The sequence below is a fragment of the Saccopteryx leptura genome, chromosome 3 (assembly GCF_036850995.1).
Source record: "Saccopteryx leptura isolate mSacLep1 chromosome 3, mSacLep1_pri_phased_curated, whole genome shotgun sequence".
Lineage (NCBI taxonomy): Eukaryota > Metazoa > Chordata > Mammalia > Chiroptera > Emballonuridae > Saccopteryx > Saccopteryx leptura.
Genome location: NC_089505.1, coordinates 341305812 through 341318606, shown reverse-complemented (window position 1 = coordinate 341318606; position 12795 = coordinate 341305812). Strand labels below are relative to the sequence as shown.

At 49.3% G+C, this 12795-nt stretch overlaps 1 protein-coding gene across 2 annotated transcripts; it reads right to left on the bottom strand.

The window, feature by feature from the left end:
* Nucleotides 1-3366: 3366 nt before the first annotated feature.
* Nucleotides 3367-12577, bottom strand: DCSTAMP (dendrocyte expressed seven transmembrane protein). 2 transcript variants are annotated; one of them, XM_066372485.1, is made up of 3 exons: nucleotides 11549-12577; nucleotides 4801-5109; nucleotides 3367-3557 (listed from the first exon to the last, which is right to left on the bottom strand). In XM_066372485.1, exons 1-3 carry the CDS (start codon nucleotides 12575-12577, stop codon nucleotides 3429-3431), a joined length of 1467 nt encoding a protein of 488 aa, XP_066228582.1. In that variant the 3' UTR covers nucleotides 3367-3428. The 2 variants fall into 2 exon arrangements, with proteins under 2 accessions (XP_066228582.1, XP_066228585.1); XM_066372488.1 differs by lacking the exon at nucleotides 4801-5109 and having other exon boundaries at nucleotides 3478-3557; nucleotides 11751-12577.
* Between the last annotated feature and the right edge of the window lie 218 nt (nucleotides 12578-12795).

Below are 12795 nucleotides of genomic sequence, written 5' to 3'. Positions count from 1 at the left end.
ATCTTTCTGCCTCTATAAGATTAACAGAGCACATTTTGCAATAAATGTCTCAAGAAATTTAACCATTCATTTAAATCTAAAGTGGATAACCTGCGATTAAACAAGCATTTTATCTCCCAAGTTAGACTGGTCTTAATGAGCGAGTCTAAATCTTGTTCTCAAGATCAAATTTGCCTTTTGTGACAACACCTCTTTACCAGGCCATCCTTCCAATTGGGGCAAGCCCTTCAGCCTAAGGACAAGCTGGCCTAACAGATAAAGACAGCTAGACACTCTCCAGAAGTGTCGGGAACGGTTCAAAGTCACAGTCTGTTGGAAACAAAAGAGATTATGCTACTTCAGAAAAGTCGCTTTAATTTAAAGGAAATTAAAACCCCTTTATCAATCTTTCTAGTGCCCTCCTCATAGAGAGGAGGAGTAAACTGGGCATTCATAATAGGCGAGGGCGGAGATCCTGGCCATGGCTCCATCAGGGTGTGGCTTTCCAGGGGGCACTCACCCACAGCTGCTATCTGCTTACTCCTAAGCGCCTGTCTTCTTGACTAGATCGGAAGTGTGCCCGAGGCAGGCACCATGCTGAGCTGTATGGGCATCACCAACGATTTTTCTGTGCCCTGTTCAAATGTTTGCAGTAGAAGTTGGTGATGTTGTTAGGTAGGAAAGTAAGTTAATTAATTAGTAGAATTTAGAAAAGCAATAGCATCCAATTTTCTCTAAAAGTTGAGTGGTTGATTTTCTATCTTAGTTAATGTGGGGAAGATCCCTTCTCTGTGGGCAGAATAAATACAAAATGAATACAAAATTGCACACACGTACCAGTTTATTAATATATACACTTGTTTGATTAGAAAACACATAAAGCATATAATCATCAGAATATTTAAATAAGCCAAAACTATAAATACATATTCACCCTTTCTGATCTATTTTTTTGGTTTAAAGTTATGCCAATTTTATCAGCATTTACCAAAGTATGGGCTGTATAGCTGGTCCCAAGGGATGATAATTGTTATTACAGGTAAAATTGTTCCACAGTTTAGTAATTTGGGGAAATTCTGGGTGAAACAAGGTTAAAAGAAATTCCTCAAAGTTTGAATTATGCCAGTTTTACGAATCTTCAAGGTTAGAAGGCAGATAGTATAGATTTACTAACATCACATAACTCATTTTATGGAACAACTAAGGCACTAGAAGCCCGAGGACCACACTTTGGGAAATGCTGAAGTAGACACATTTCTAATGTAGGCTCCAGCTGTAAGGGAAATTTCACTATCGAAGGCCTAAATCAAAAGACCTGCAGTTCGGTAGAACTCTCTGGGATGTTGGTTCTCCACCCCGGCTGCCTTGTTTGAATTGCCCAGGAGCTTTAAACATGTCAGTGTCCAGGGTCCACCCCGGGCCAGCCAAGTCAGGGTTCCCAAGGGTGAGACTTCTGATCTATAAAAGGGAAATAATAATACCTGCCTCACAGGGTTGTCATGAAACATAAATGAGATCATATGTGTTAAAAAAAATAAAAAGGTTTCTTTCTGGGGATAGTGTAGCCCTCTAGTTAATAAATGTGGAAGATACAAAAATAGAAATCACTCTTTGGCTGCCATGGTTTTGCAACCCTGGATGCTAAAATCAGAGTGGAAAGGTATGATGAAAAACAAGATGTCTGCTTGGTCTCAAAGTACTTCCCCACAATATACTTAATAATCACAAGGGGGAAAATATAGTAACTTACTGTATTTCCCATGGATAAGACACTCTCGTGTATAAGATGTGCCTTAATTTTGGGGCCCGAAATTTAAAAAAAGAATGTATTGCATAAAGTTATTGAACTCAAGTTTTATTTGTCATAAAATTCATTCCTGTGAAAAAGCAGGAAATGCAAGTAAAAATGTCTACAACCACTGTACAAGATGCATCCAGTTTTAGACCCCAATTTTTTCAAAAAAGGGTGCATCTTATACATGGGGAAAAACGGTAACACTGAGAAAATCTGGTAGCCCTATTTTAACTAAGTTGAAAGAAAACCTCATCAGTAATGAGACATGTCAACATTATATGCCCCCTGATATGCACTGTGAAGAACATGTCATCATTTTTGTAGTATTCTTGCCCAAACTACATTTTATCTGGGCTTACTTACATGGAATATCAGACAAACTAAAGTCAAAGGACATTTTACAAAATAGCTGGTCAGTCCTCTCCAAAAGTGCCAAGATTGTGAAAGAAAAAGAAAGAGTGAGGAACTATTCCTGATTGGATGAGACTAAGGAACCATGCCAACTGAATGCAGTGTGTGAGCCTGGATTGAACCAAGGACCAGAAAACGGAGGTTAGTAGGTGATTGGTGAAAAATTCAATTAACTTTGCAAATGATACATGTTTAATTGTTAGTTACCTACTTTTGATAATTGTGTGATGGTTATGTAAGATGTTAACATTTGGGGATGATGGATGGAGGGTAAGTAAAACTGCAACCTTTTTGTAAGTCTGAAATTTTTTCAAAATAAAAATTAAAAAAGAAACACGTTTTCCTGACCTGTGGTGGTGCAGTGGGTGAAGTGTTGACCTGGAATGCTGAGGTTGCTGGTTCAAATCCCGGGCTTGCCAGGTCAAGGCACATACAAGAAGCAACTCAGAGTTGGTGCTTTCTGTTCCCTCCTCCCCTGCCTCTCTCTCTCTCTCTCTCTCTCTTTCTCTCCACTCCCCCCTGTCTCAAATCAATAAATGAAATTCTTAAAAAATTAATCTTTATTTCTTCCCCATTCAAGGACTTTAGAGATAATAAAATCAGTATTAAAGGAGGTTTTTCTTCTTCCTAGGTAGTTAGAGTACAGTGGAAATTGGCATATAGTATACATTTTAGCCAACATTTCATATGATTTTGATAAATGTGGTCCCTAAATAAATGTGGCGAGGATTTGATAGGATAGGAAAACAAGAGGCCTGGAAAAAGAGGGAGTAAGAGCAGAGGCGGTGGAGAGAAGAGAGTAGGAGCGCGTGGGATGTTTGGGAGACAGCTCTCGGCTGAGGCGGCGGGGGGAAGAGAGACCGTTGTGGGTGGGGAATAGGTACGGACAACACTGAGAAGGGCGGAGAAGGAACAGGACAGATGAACGATCTTTTACTGGCATTATGTATGTATGTTCTCCTTGGTGTTTGCTTGTGAGCCTGCAGTCAAGATGTTGATTTTTTATCTGATTTTTTCCTTGACTGTTACTCTAAGCTGAGACTTATCTTCAGAAGACTTGGTTATAGTCCTGTTACATTGTGACACAGGCTAGAATATGTCCCTTGTTTGGAAGACAGACAGCATAACCATTTACCTGGTAGCCCTGGGGCCTCAGGAAGATGAGTAGTTTGGCCCACAAACTCAGACCCCTGAGGGATGTGTGGGTTAGTTCCCGGATGCTGGGGGTGAGGAGTGACCACCGTCAGCGGGCTTGTGAACTGCTGGCTAAGCAAGGCCCGCACCACCTACGGGTCTCCCATGGACTGTCTTCTCTTGCAGGGTCCACTTGTTTCTTTCTAATCACTCTCAGGACCGGAAGCCAGAAATTAATCTGAAGAGACAGAAAGATGAATGAATGAACACTAAAGTCATTTCAGATACCTCTGACATAAACTTCTCATTGTGGGGCTGCTGGTGTCAGCAAAAACTGCAAAACACTTTGAAATGGCCAGAAAAACTTATCCTTGTAGGTTATCTTGGTCTTTCATTGTCTATGAGCTGTTTTCCAACTATGTACCTTGTAGATAGCTGATAGCACTAGTGCAAATTATTCTTGTCCATGGACCTGCAAATAAATTCTACCCTGTAGAGTACAATTGACCTTTCCATCCACCCTGTGGAAGAAGCCAGTTTTGCATCTATGAAACAAATCCGTTTAGGTATTCTCAGCGGTCTAAATATGTGTGTACTTTACTCTTTGAATTGGTTGGAATTTTTTACTGTTTCCTCTTTAATTAATAAGTTAAATAAAATCTTTAACAATCGTTTATTTTATATGTGTATGAAAGTCATTATGCTACCATATATGTGTATAAACATATATACATATTATATATATCAGTGGTCCCCAACCACCGGGCCGCGGACTGGTACTGGTCTGTGGGCCATTTGGTACTGCTCCGCAGAGAAAGAATAAATAACTTACATTATTTCTGTTTTATTTATATTTAAGTCTGAACAATGTTTTATTTTTTTAAAATGACTAGATTCCCTCTGTTACATCTGTCTAAGACTCACTCTTGACGCTTGTCTCAGTCACGTGATACATTTATCTGTCCCACCCTAAAGGCTGGTCCGTGAAAATATTTTCTAATATTAAACCGGTCCGTGGCCCAAAGAAGGTTGGGGACCACTGATATATATCATCATCTGTGTACCATATATATTTTTTTAATGTGGGAGAATGAGTAAGTTTTTTGGAGTTTACCATGCTATAGTAGAGGTTGCCCTCTCTGTTATTTATGTATTCTTGACCTGGTAGAGTAGCTCCATATTGGGCATTGCCCTTTAGTCATCATTACAAAGGACCTTCCCAGTAGTTATCTGTACTATGACTAAAAATACTTAAAATCAGTGTTTAGAGGACATCTGGCAGAATCTTCTAGATGAGCATTTAAAATAACAAAGCTAGGAGCCTTAGCCATGCATAATTGTTAATTTACCATCCCACAGCGTCCCATCTATTGTTGAGGACATAACCCTAATGTGAAGTTGAAGAGTGCTTTGAAATTCCATTTTGCCCTTCAAACTCAACATTTCCTTAACTACAGGTTATACCCTCACCTTGGCCTTACCTTTGTGAAGTACAGACTGAGCTGCCTTCTTACTTCTCCTCCTGGCTGCTTGGACCTTTTCTTCAGGAGCTTCGCATGCAGGTACTGAATGCGATCCCTCTGCATGCTTGGGTAGAAGGATCCTGACACCAGGATTTTAAGTTGCATCAGAAAGGAGGACAGCAGTCCTAGCACCACTAGTATCACAAGGATAATACTAAGAGGAACCCAGGTTCTAGACAGAAGGAGCTTTGGTTTAGGGATGCAATTGGGTTCAAAGAGTGATATATTAAAGGAAGAATCATGGATGATGTTTTCAGTTCCTTTCTCCTAGAATGAAAGAAGGAAATCATCAGGATCCATGCCATTTCATACCCATTCCTCGTCTTTCTCAATACTGACCTGCAACCCATATCATTTGTCTTAAAATAGTCAGGGAGCTTTGGCAGAAGGAGGTTCCTTTGGTGTGTTGTGTAAAGAGGAAGAGGTGAGGTTTATCTGTAACTATTTCAGCCTTTTCAAAATTGGGTCTGTGGAAATATAAGTGTCCTTAAAAGAAGGTACCAGCCCTGGCCGGTTGGCTCAGTGGTAGAGCGTCGGCCTGGCGTGCAGGAGTCCCAGGTTCAATTCCCGGCAGGGCACACAGGAGAAGCGCCCATTTGCTTCTCCACCCCTCCCCCTCTCCTTCCTCTCTGTCTCTCTCTTCCCCTCCCGCAGCCGAGGCTCCATTGGAGCAAAGATGACCCAGGCGCTGGGGATGGCTCTGTGGCCTCTGCCTCAGGCGCTAGAATGGCTCTGGATGCAACAGAGCGACGCCCCAGAGGGGCAGAACATCGCCCCCTGGTGGGCATGCCGGGTGGATCCTGGTTGGGTGCATGCGGGAGTCTGTCTGACTGCCTCCCCGTTTCCAGCTTCAGAAAAATGAAAAAAAATAAACAAATAAAAATAAATAAATAAATAAAAAGAAGGTACCAAATACGTTTGCCTACTTGTCCCTTCTCTGGAGAGCCACGATGCTCATAAGACTGTTGAAGGTGCTGAGAAGAAGGCAGAGAAACCTATTTAACTTCAGCCAGCAGTTATCCTGACAAATTTGACTGCATAATCCATTTTTATATAACACTTACTTCTACACTTTAGGGCATGTGGAATTAATGAAAGAAGGTTTTAGCTCAACTGGGAGTAAAGGGTTTGGAGCACAGCCCCTTAGGACTCCAGTCATATTGTCTCCATCAGACCACAAGGTCACACAAATGTAGAGGCATTAAATTATGTTCTAAGTCAACATTCTAGAGCTTGGGGAGGGGGAATTATTCTTAGTATAAGAATACTAAGAATAGTATTTATTGAAGATAGCTCTAAAATTCTATATTTAGAGATCTCAAAATAGGACATTTTCTATTTCTTGGAGGCTCAGGAGGGGAGCACTCCTTTCTGCTTAAAAGCAAGAGAACAAATCAGTTGCCCTCAGCAGACTGACACAGAGGACAGAAGATGACATTGAGCTACCCAGCCAAGCCACCACCAGCAGAAGTACATGCTGATTCAGCGCTTTCTTTTTCCCTGACCTGAGAAAGTCATTTAATCTCTCAGTGGACTTGTTTTCTAATTTGGTAAAACAGGAATTAATGGAGCAGATCCTGCCCGTGAATAAACTACTCCCAGTGTAAATGAAGCACCTTGGAGATGGAGCATTAACTTTACAGACTGAAGTACTTAGTAAGTTATTATCACTGTGCACCCCAGAGTCCCAGAGCCAGGCAGAGGCAAATGGCTTCTCAGAAACGAGCCCAGCTGCACCCAGAGAACACCATGCACCTTTTTCTGCCCTAATACCTGTGTGGAGCCTGGAAATCCCAAACCAAGGGCCTCTATACAAGTGTGAAGTGAAATCTGTAATTTCCCCAGCACTATAGCTGAGCAATGAAAGGCGTTTACGTTACCTCTCTTTTTCTCTCATCAAGATACTTTGCCTACAATTAAAGATGTCTATCCCCAGAGCAAAGGAGTGCACTCTTTTTAATACTACTGAAGAAACAAACACATCGATTGAGTCAGTGATGAGAAATCCTGCAATAAGAAAGCAGCGTGGGCCCGGTCTGGGGAGATGTTATTTAGTCTGAGAATCTAACCAGGGATTTTGCAGTTGGGAGTCAGGGCTTCATAAAGATTGAATCAACATTGTTGTACAGGGTTGGTAGAGGGTAATGTGGAAGACTAATGAACTCGCTCAAAATTCCAAGCAATATACTAAATGGTACCCTGATGTTTTAAAATGTGTTTACTTCTCCTGTGTAAACAGTTTGCCCCGACAACACTGAGTAATGGGAAGAGGACCTGCTCTGGCCTCAGTCCCGAAAAGTCCATCCAGACAAATGCTATGCACACAGTAGGAGCTCAATGAGCAGCAACTAGGACTATTTTTCTTGCAATGCTCACTCATCCAGCTAGCTCACTCAGGCCATTTTCCATCTTTGTTATTAATTGTATGGCAGTGGGAGAGGCACATCCGTGAAACCTTAAGCTGGCATTTCCTTTCCCACTTGCCTTCTCCTTTGCAGATGGACAGCAACGAAAAGACCAGAGCCTACAGTGGCAGCGGGGGTAAGGGCAGGGCACTGCCAGTCTCGGGGCGGCCGCTGGGCCACGGAGTCCCCCACTCCGCGGGAGGGAGTCTGAGCGGAGCTCCCACAGCAGGCTGGTCCTCACACGTGTTCCAGAGCCCACCGTCCCGGGCTCCCTGTGAGTGGATGAGCTGGCCTCCCCCCACCAGCACGTGAGCCCCTCCGTGGCTGCCGGCGGATCTAATCTTTGCATCCCCAGGACCCAACACCTATCAATGAATTCGTGAGGACGTTGTCACTGGAAAGCTCCTGGGCCTTTTGTCAGAAGCAGAACTGTTTTTCCTCTTCTGTCTAAAATGGTGAGAATTCACAAAACAGGCATGGGTGTTGACTGAGAGAGAAATAAATGAGAGAGAAGCAAAACAAGAGAGAAAGAGGGAGAACTGGGGGTGGGGGGGGGGGGAGGATGAGGAAGAGAAACAGGAGGCAGGGGGAGGGGGGCGCGCAGAGGCCCTGCTGCTGGCCGCCGCCCCAGGACCCAGCCGGCCTGCAAATCTGGCCTGACTTCCGTTTGAAACCCAGCTCCCGGTACCCACTGTTCCTGCTCTCGAGCAACAGGGTTCTTGTAATCAGGTGAACTCATCAGGGGACAGTGCTCCGAGTGATGAGCTCGGACCCCGGGCAGGAGCCCAGCCCGGCAGACCCGCTGAGCCCGGGAGCAGGAGCCCAGCCCGGCAGACCCGCTGAGCCCGGGAGCAGGAGCCCAGCCCGGCTGACCCGCTGAGCCCGGGAGCAGGAGCCCAGCCCGGCAGACCCGCTAGGAGCCCAGCCCCGCAGACCCGCTGAGCCCGGGAGCAGGAGCCCAGCCCGGCAGACCCGCTGAGCCCGGCAGCAGGAGCCCAGCCCCGCAGACCCGCTGAGCCCGGGAGCAGGAGCCCAGCCCGGCAGACCCGCTGAGCCCGGGAGCAGGAGCCCAGCCCGGCTGACCCGCTGAGCCCGGCAGCAGGAGCCCAGCCCGGCAGACCCGCTGAGCCCGGGAGCAGGAGCCCAGCCCCGCAGACCCGCTGAGCCCGGGAGCAGGAGCCCAGCCCGGCAGCAGGAGCCCAGCCCCGCAGACCCGCTGAGCCCGGGAGCAGGAGCCCAGCCCGGCAGCAGGAGCCCAGCCCGGCAGACCCGCTGAGCCCGGGAGCAGGAGCCCAGCCCGGCAGACCCGCTGAGCCCGGCAGCAGGAGCCCAGCCCGGCAGACCCGCTGAGCCCGGCAGCAGGAGCCCAGCCCGGCAGACCCGCTGAGCCCGGGAGCAGGAGCCCAGCCCCGCAGACCCGCTGAGCCCGGGAGCAGGAGCCCAGCCCGGCAGACCCGCTGAGCCCGGGAGCAGGAGCCCAGCCCGGCCGACCCGCTGAGCCCGGGAGCAGGAGCCCAGCCCGGCAGACCCGCTGAGCCCGGCAGCAGGAGCCCAGCCCGGCAGACCCGCTGAGCCCGGGAGCAGGAGCCCAGCCCGGCAGCAGGAGCCCAGCCCCGCAGACCCGCTGAGCCCGGGAGCAGGAGCCCGGGCCCGGTCGACCCGCTGAGCCCGGGCCCGGCAGACCCGCTGAGCCCGGGAGCAGGAGCCCAGCCCGGCAGCAGGAGCCCAGCCCGGCAGCAGGAGCCCAGCCCGGCTGACCCGCTGAGCCCGGGAGCAGGAGCCCAGCCCGGCTGACCCGCTGAGCCCGGGCCCGGCAGACCCGCTGAGCCCGGCAGCAGGAGCCCAGCCCCGCAGACCCGCTGAGCCCGGGAGCAGGAGCCCAGCCCGGCAGACCCGCTGAGCCCGGGAGCAGGAGCCCAGCCCGGCTGACCCGCTGAGCCCGGCAGCAGGAGCCCAGCCCGGCAGACCCGCTGAGCCCGGGAGCAGGAGCCCAGCCCCGCAGACCCGCTGAGCCCGGGAGCAGGAGCCCAGCCCGGCAGCAGGAGCCCAGCCCGGCAGACCCGCTGAGCCCGGGAGCAGGAGCCCAGCCCGGCAGACCCGCTGAGCCCGGCAGCAGGAGCCCAGCCCGGCAGACCCGCTGAGCCCGGGAGCAGGAGCCCAGCCCGGCTGACCCGCTGAGCCCGGCAGCAGGAGCCCAGCCCCGCAGACCCGCTGAGCCCGGGAGCAGGAGCCCAGCCCGGCAGACCCGCTGAGCCCGGCAGCAGGAGCCCAGCCCGGCTGACCCGCTGAGCCCGGGCCCAGCAGCCGGAACGGAACGCGGGGCTGCAGCAAGAGGCCCCCAGCCCAGAGACAGTGGAGGGCGGGCTCCCAAGGGGCGCTCGCAGGCCGTCCCTCTACGGTTTCCCCGCATCCAGCACAACCTACAGTAGCTCTAAGACGACAAGGGAACTCAGACCTGTGACCGCAGCTGCTGGGCTAGTAAACTCTGCCCCAGCATGAACGCCTCTCTCACACATGCTACACAAACACACGAACGCACGCGGTCACACGACACACATGGACACGTGCACCTCTCACCTGCATCAGCTGCACAGTCTCTGCATTACAAAAAAATAGGACAAGTGTCTGACAATCTCCAGATCCTCTGAAACGACCCCACGATCACAAATTTCCACAGGGTAACATGGAAAAAGAAAAGATGGCGCGCACAACACCACGGTCTGTCTGTGGGAAGACAGCCACCGAGTGGAGTGAGGAGAGAGGAGACGCAGGCAGCTTGCCCAGGACTCCGGAGGCACGAGCTCACGGGGACGCCCTGTCCTGGCCCATTACGGTGATTACGGTTTGCACGGGTCTATCCGAGGGCGCCATTCTTTGGGGGGTGGGTTTAGCGTGTGATGGTTCTCAATCTTGGCCGCACGTTGGAATGACTCGGCAGTTTTTACAAACGCCTCACCCAGGCCGCACCCCAGTCTGGTTAGATCTGGGGACCACACCGGAGCATCGGGTTTGTTCACCTGTTAGCTTGTCCAGCCCCCAGTGATGACACTGCGGCCACGTCCAGGACCCAGGACCGCTGGGTTAGAGGTCTTGCTCGGCAGCACCTGAGAAACGTGAGTTTCTCAACATGTGATCTATGGACCACCTACTTGAAAGTCACATGAAGTGCTGATTAAAAGTTCTCCCTTGTTTAAAACACTATCTCTGCAAATTGAGGCCCAAGGCTCTGCATTCACCCCGAAGACTGCATTTCACACCGAAGGTTGAAACCACTGACCTAAGTTGTCTCAAAAACAAAAGCGTGGCTGGTTCCTCTTTTTCGTGGCACCAGCAGTGGCTGTATTTTTTGGTTACTTAGAGCCCCTTCTCAATGGCCATCCTCTTATACACTCTGCTGATGCATTAGGATCCCTCCTATGTTTGAGAAGAAGGCAGGGTGCCAAGAAAAGAAGTTCTCATTCAGAGAAAGCCCTCACTGTCTCCTTGCAGGGCAAGTGTGAGGAGAGAGGAAGCCGGGCCCTAAATCTAGCCTCTGGGGTTCATGCCAGGCACTCTTACCTGAGAACCAGCTCCGTGCTACACATCAAAGATCCCTATTCTGTTGACTCTCGAGGGTAAAAAGAGTTCCCCCAATGATATAAGATTCTAATCCCAAAATCTATAAATATGACTTTATTTGGGGGGGGGGGGGAAATAGGACTTTGCAGATGTGATTCAGTTAAGGACCTCGAGATGAAGAAATTATCCTGGATTATTCTGGTGAGCCCTACTGCAGTCACATGCATCCTTTCAGAGGGGGGACAGAGAAAGTTTTCTATTCACTGGTGAGGAAACGTGAAGCCAGAAACAGAGATGGGGCGATGCAACCACAAGCCAGGGAATGCGAATGGCCCCCAGCAGCTGGAGAAAGCAAAGGGCGAATTCTCCCTGCCTGTCCAGAGGGAGTGTGGCTCTGCCAGCACCACCCTGATTCAGCCCAGGGACACTGATGTCAGATTTCTGGCTCCCAGAACTCTCAGAGAATAAATTTCTGTTGTTTTAAGCCACTCATTTTGGTGGTAGTTTGTTATAGCAGCCACAAGCAACTCATACAGTGACCCAAAATTTTTTAGAACAATACATTTTTAACATAAGGACTTCAATTTAACCAACGTCTGGTGGACTTCTTCTATGTTCAAGGCACTGTGCCAGGAACCAGAAACCCCAAAGTGGTCAACACTGTGCTGCCCTGGGAAGTTGGTGACCTTTCCCAAACAGACCAGCACAGTCAGATACCCCGACACGTGCTCGCCAGGGCCTACCTCCCTGTGCAGTTTCAGGTGGACCTCCAGCGCGGGCAAGCCTTCGAAATGTTGGCTCACTGAGAAAATGAGCCGATACAGCAGGAAGTCGATGGCTGCAAACAGCACCCAGACGTAGAGATGGGTAAGGACGGGGAAGAAAAACAGCCCCAGGTTTTTCCTTTCTTTAGGGGTCAGCCACAAGGACGGGATGACCACGTACTTCCTCTTTTCCTTCTGATTCAGCGGGAGGACACAGGGTCTGTGATGATGCCTCTCCCTTTCATCAAACTGAACAAATTGTCTGGTGATGTAGATGTTTTCAAACTTCCAACCACAAGGGTCCAAAAATCGCTTCATGAAGAGGCCAGTACCGAGTAGCACCAGCAAAAGCCCTCCGAGGGCAAGTAGCTGCTGACCCAGGGAGGACAATGCCTCTGTGGCCGTCACCATCTGGTATAAGACCCCCAGGACTTTGCCTTTAGTGTCATTCAGTTGTGCCTCCAGGGCTTGGCTGGGGCTGGAAAGAGAAACTGCCAGAGTCTGGTTCCAAGAAACAAGGTCATCAAATAGACTTATGTGAGTGGCAAGGTCATAAATCCACTGAATTGCTTCAATATACCTTTTCAGAAGTGGCAAATGTACGGAAAAGTTCTTTGCCCTTAAGTTGCAAGTCATACTGTCCAGGAGACCTTTAAAGTTGTGGAAGATATTTTCCACGTGTCCAAAGATTACTATCCCTGTGCCAGCTGCAATCAAAGCATTCCTGCCTTCACGCAGGCCACAAGAGAGGAAGAAGAGGAGGAGGAAACATCGCACGTGCTTGGAGCAGCACAGCAGGACACATGCAATCACCCAGGAGGTGGTAAAGACTACGAACGAGGACAGAAACCAGGAGAAGGCCGCCGAGAGGAGGCCCACTGAAATGAAAGCCACAAAACAGCAAACTCCCAAGTGCGGGATGAAGTCCATCCATCCAGGGCTTCTCAGAGACACATACATTCCCCAAAGATTTAGGAAGATATCGGTGCTGGAATCCCAGAACCCCATGCTCCCTGGGTCCCTGGAAATGAAAAAGAGACCAGAGTCAGATGTTGCTTTTGAACGTCCTCTGTCACTTTATAAAAGGCATGGTGATACATTCATTGCAGAGAAAGGCTATCATAATTCTTTACCCTTCTTGGTCCCCACACCCCCACACAAAGTGACTTTCCAGCTTCTCCCAACAAGAGTGAGAGAAATAGAATCCATCAAGAGGTAGGCTCTAT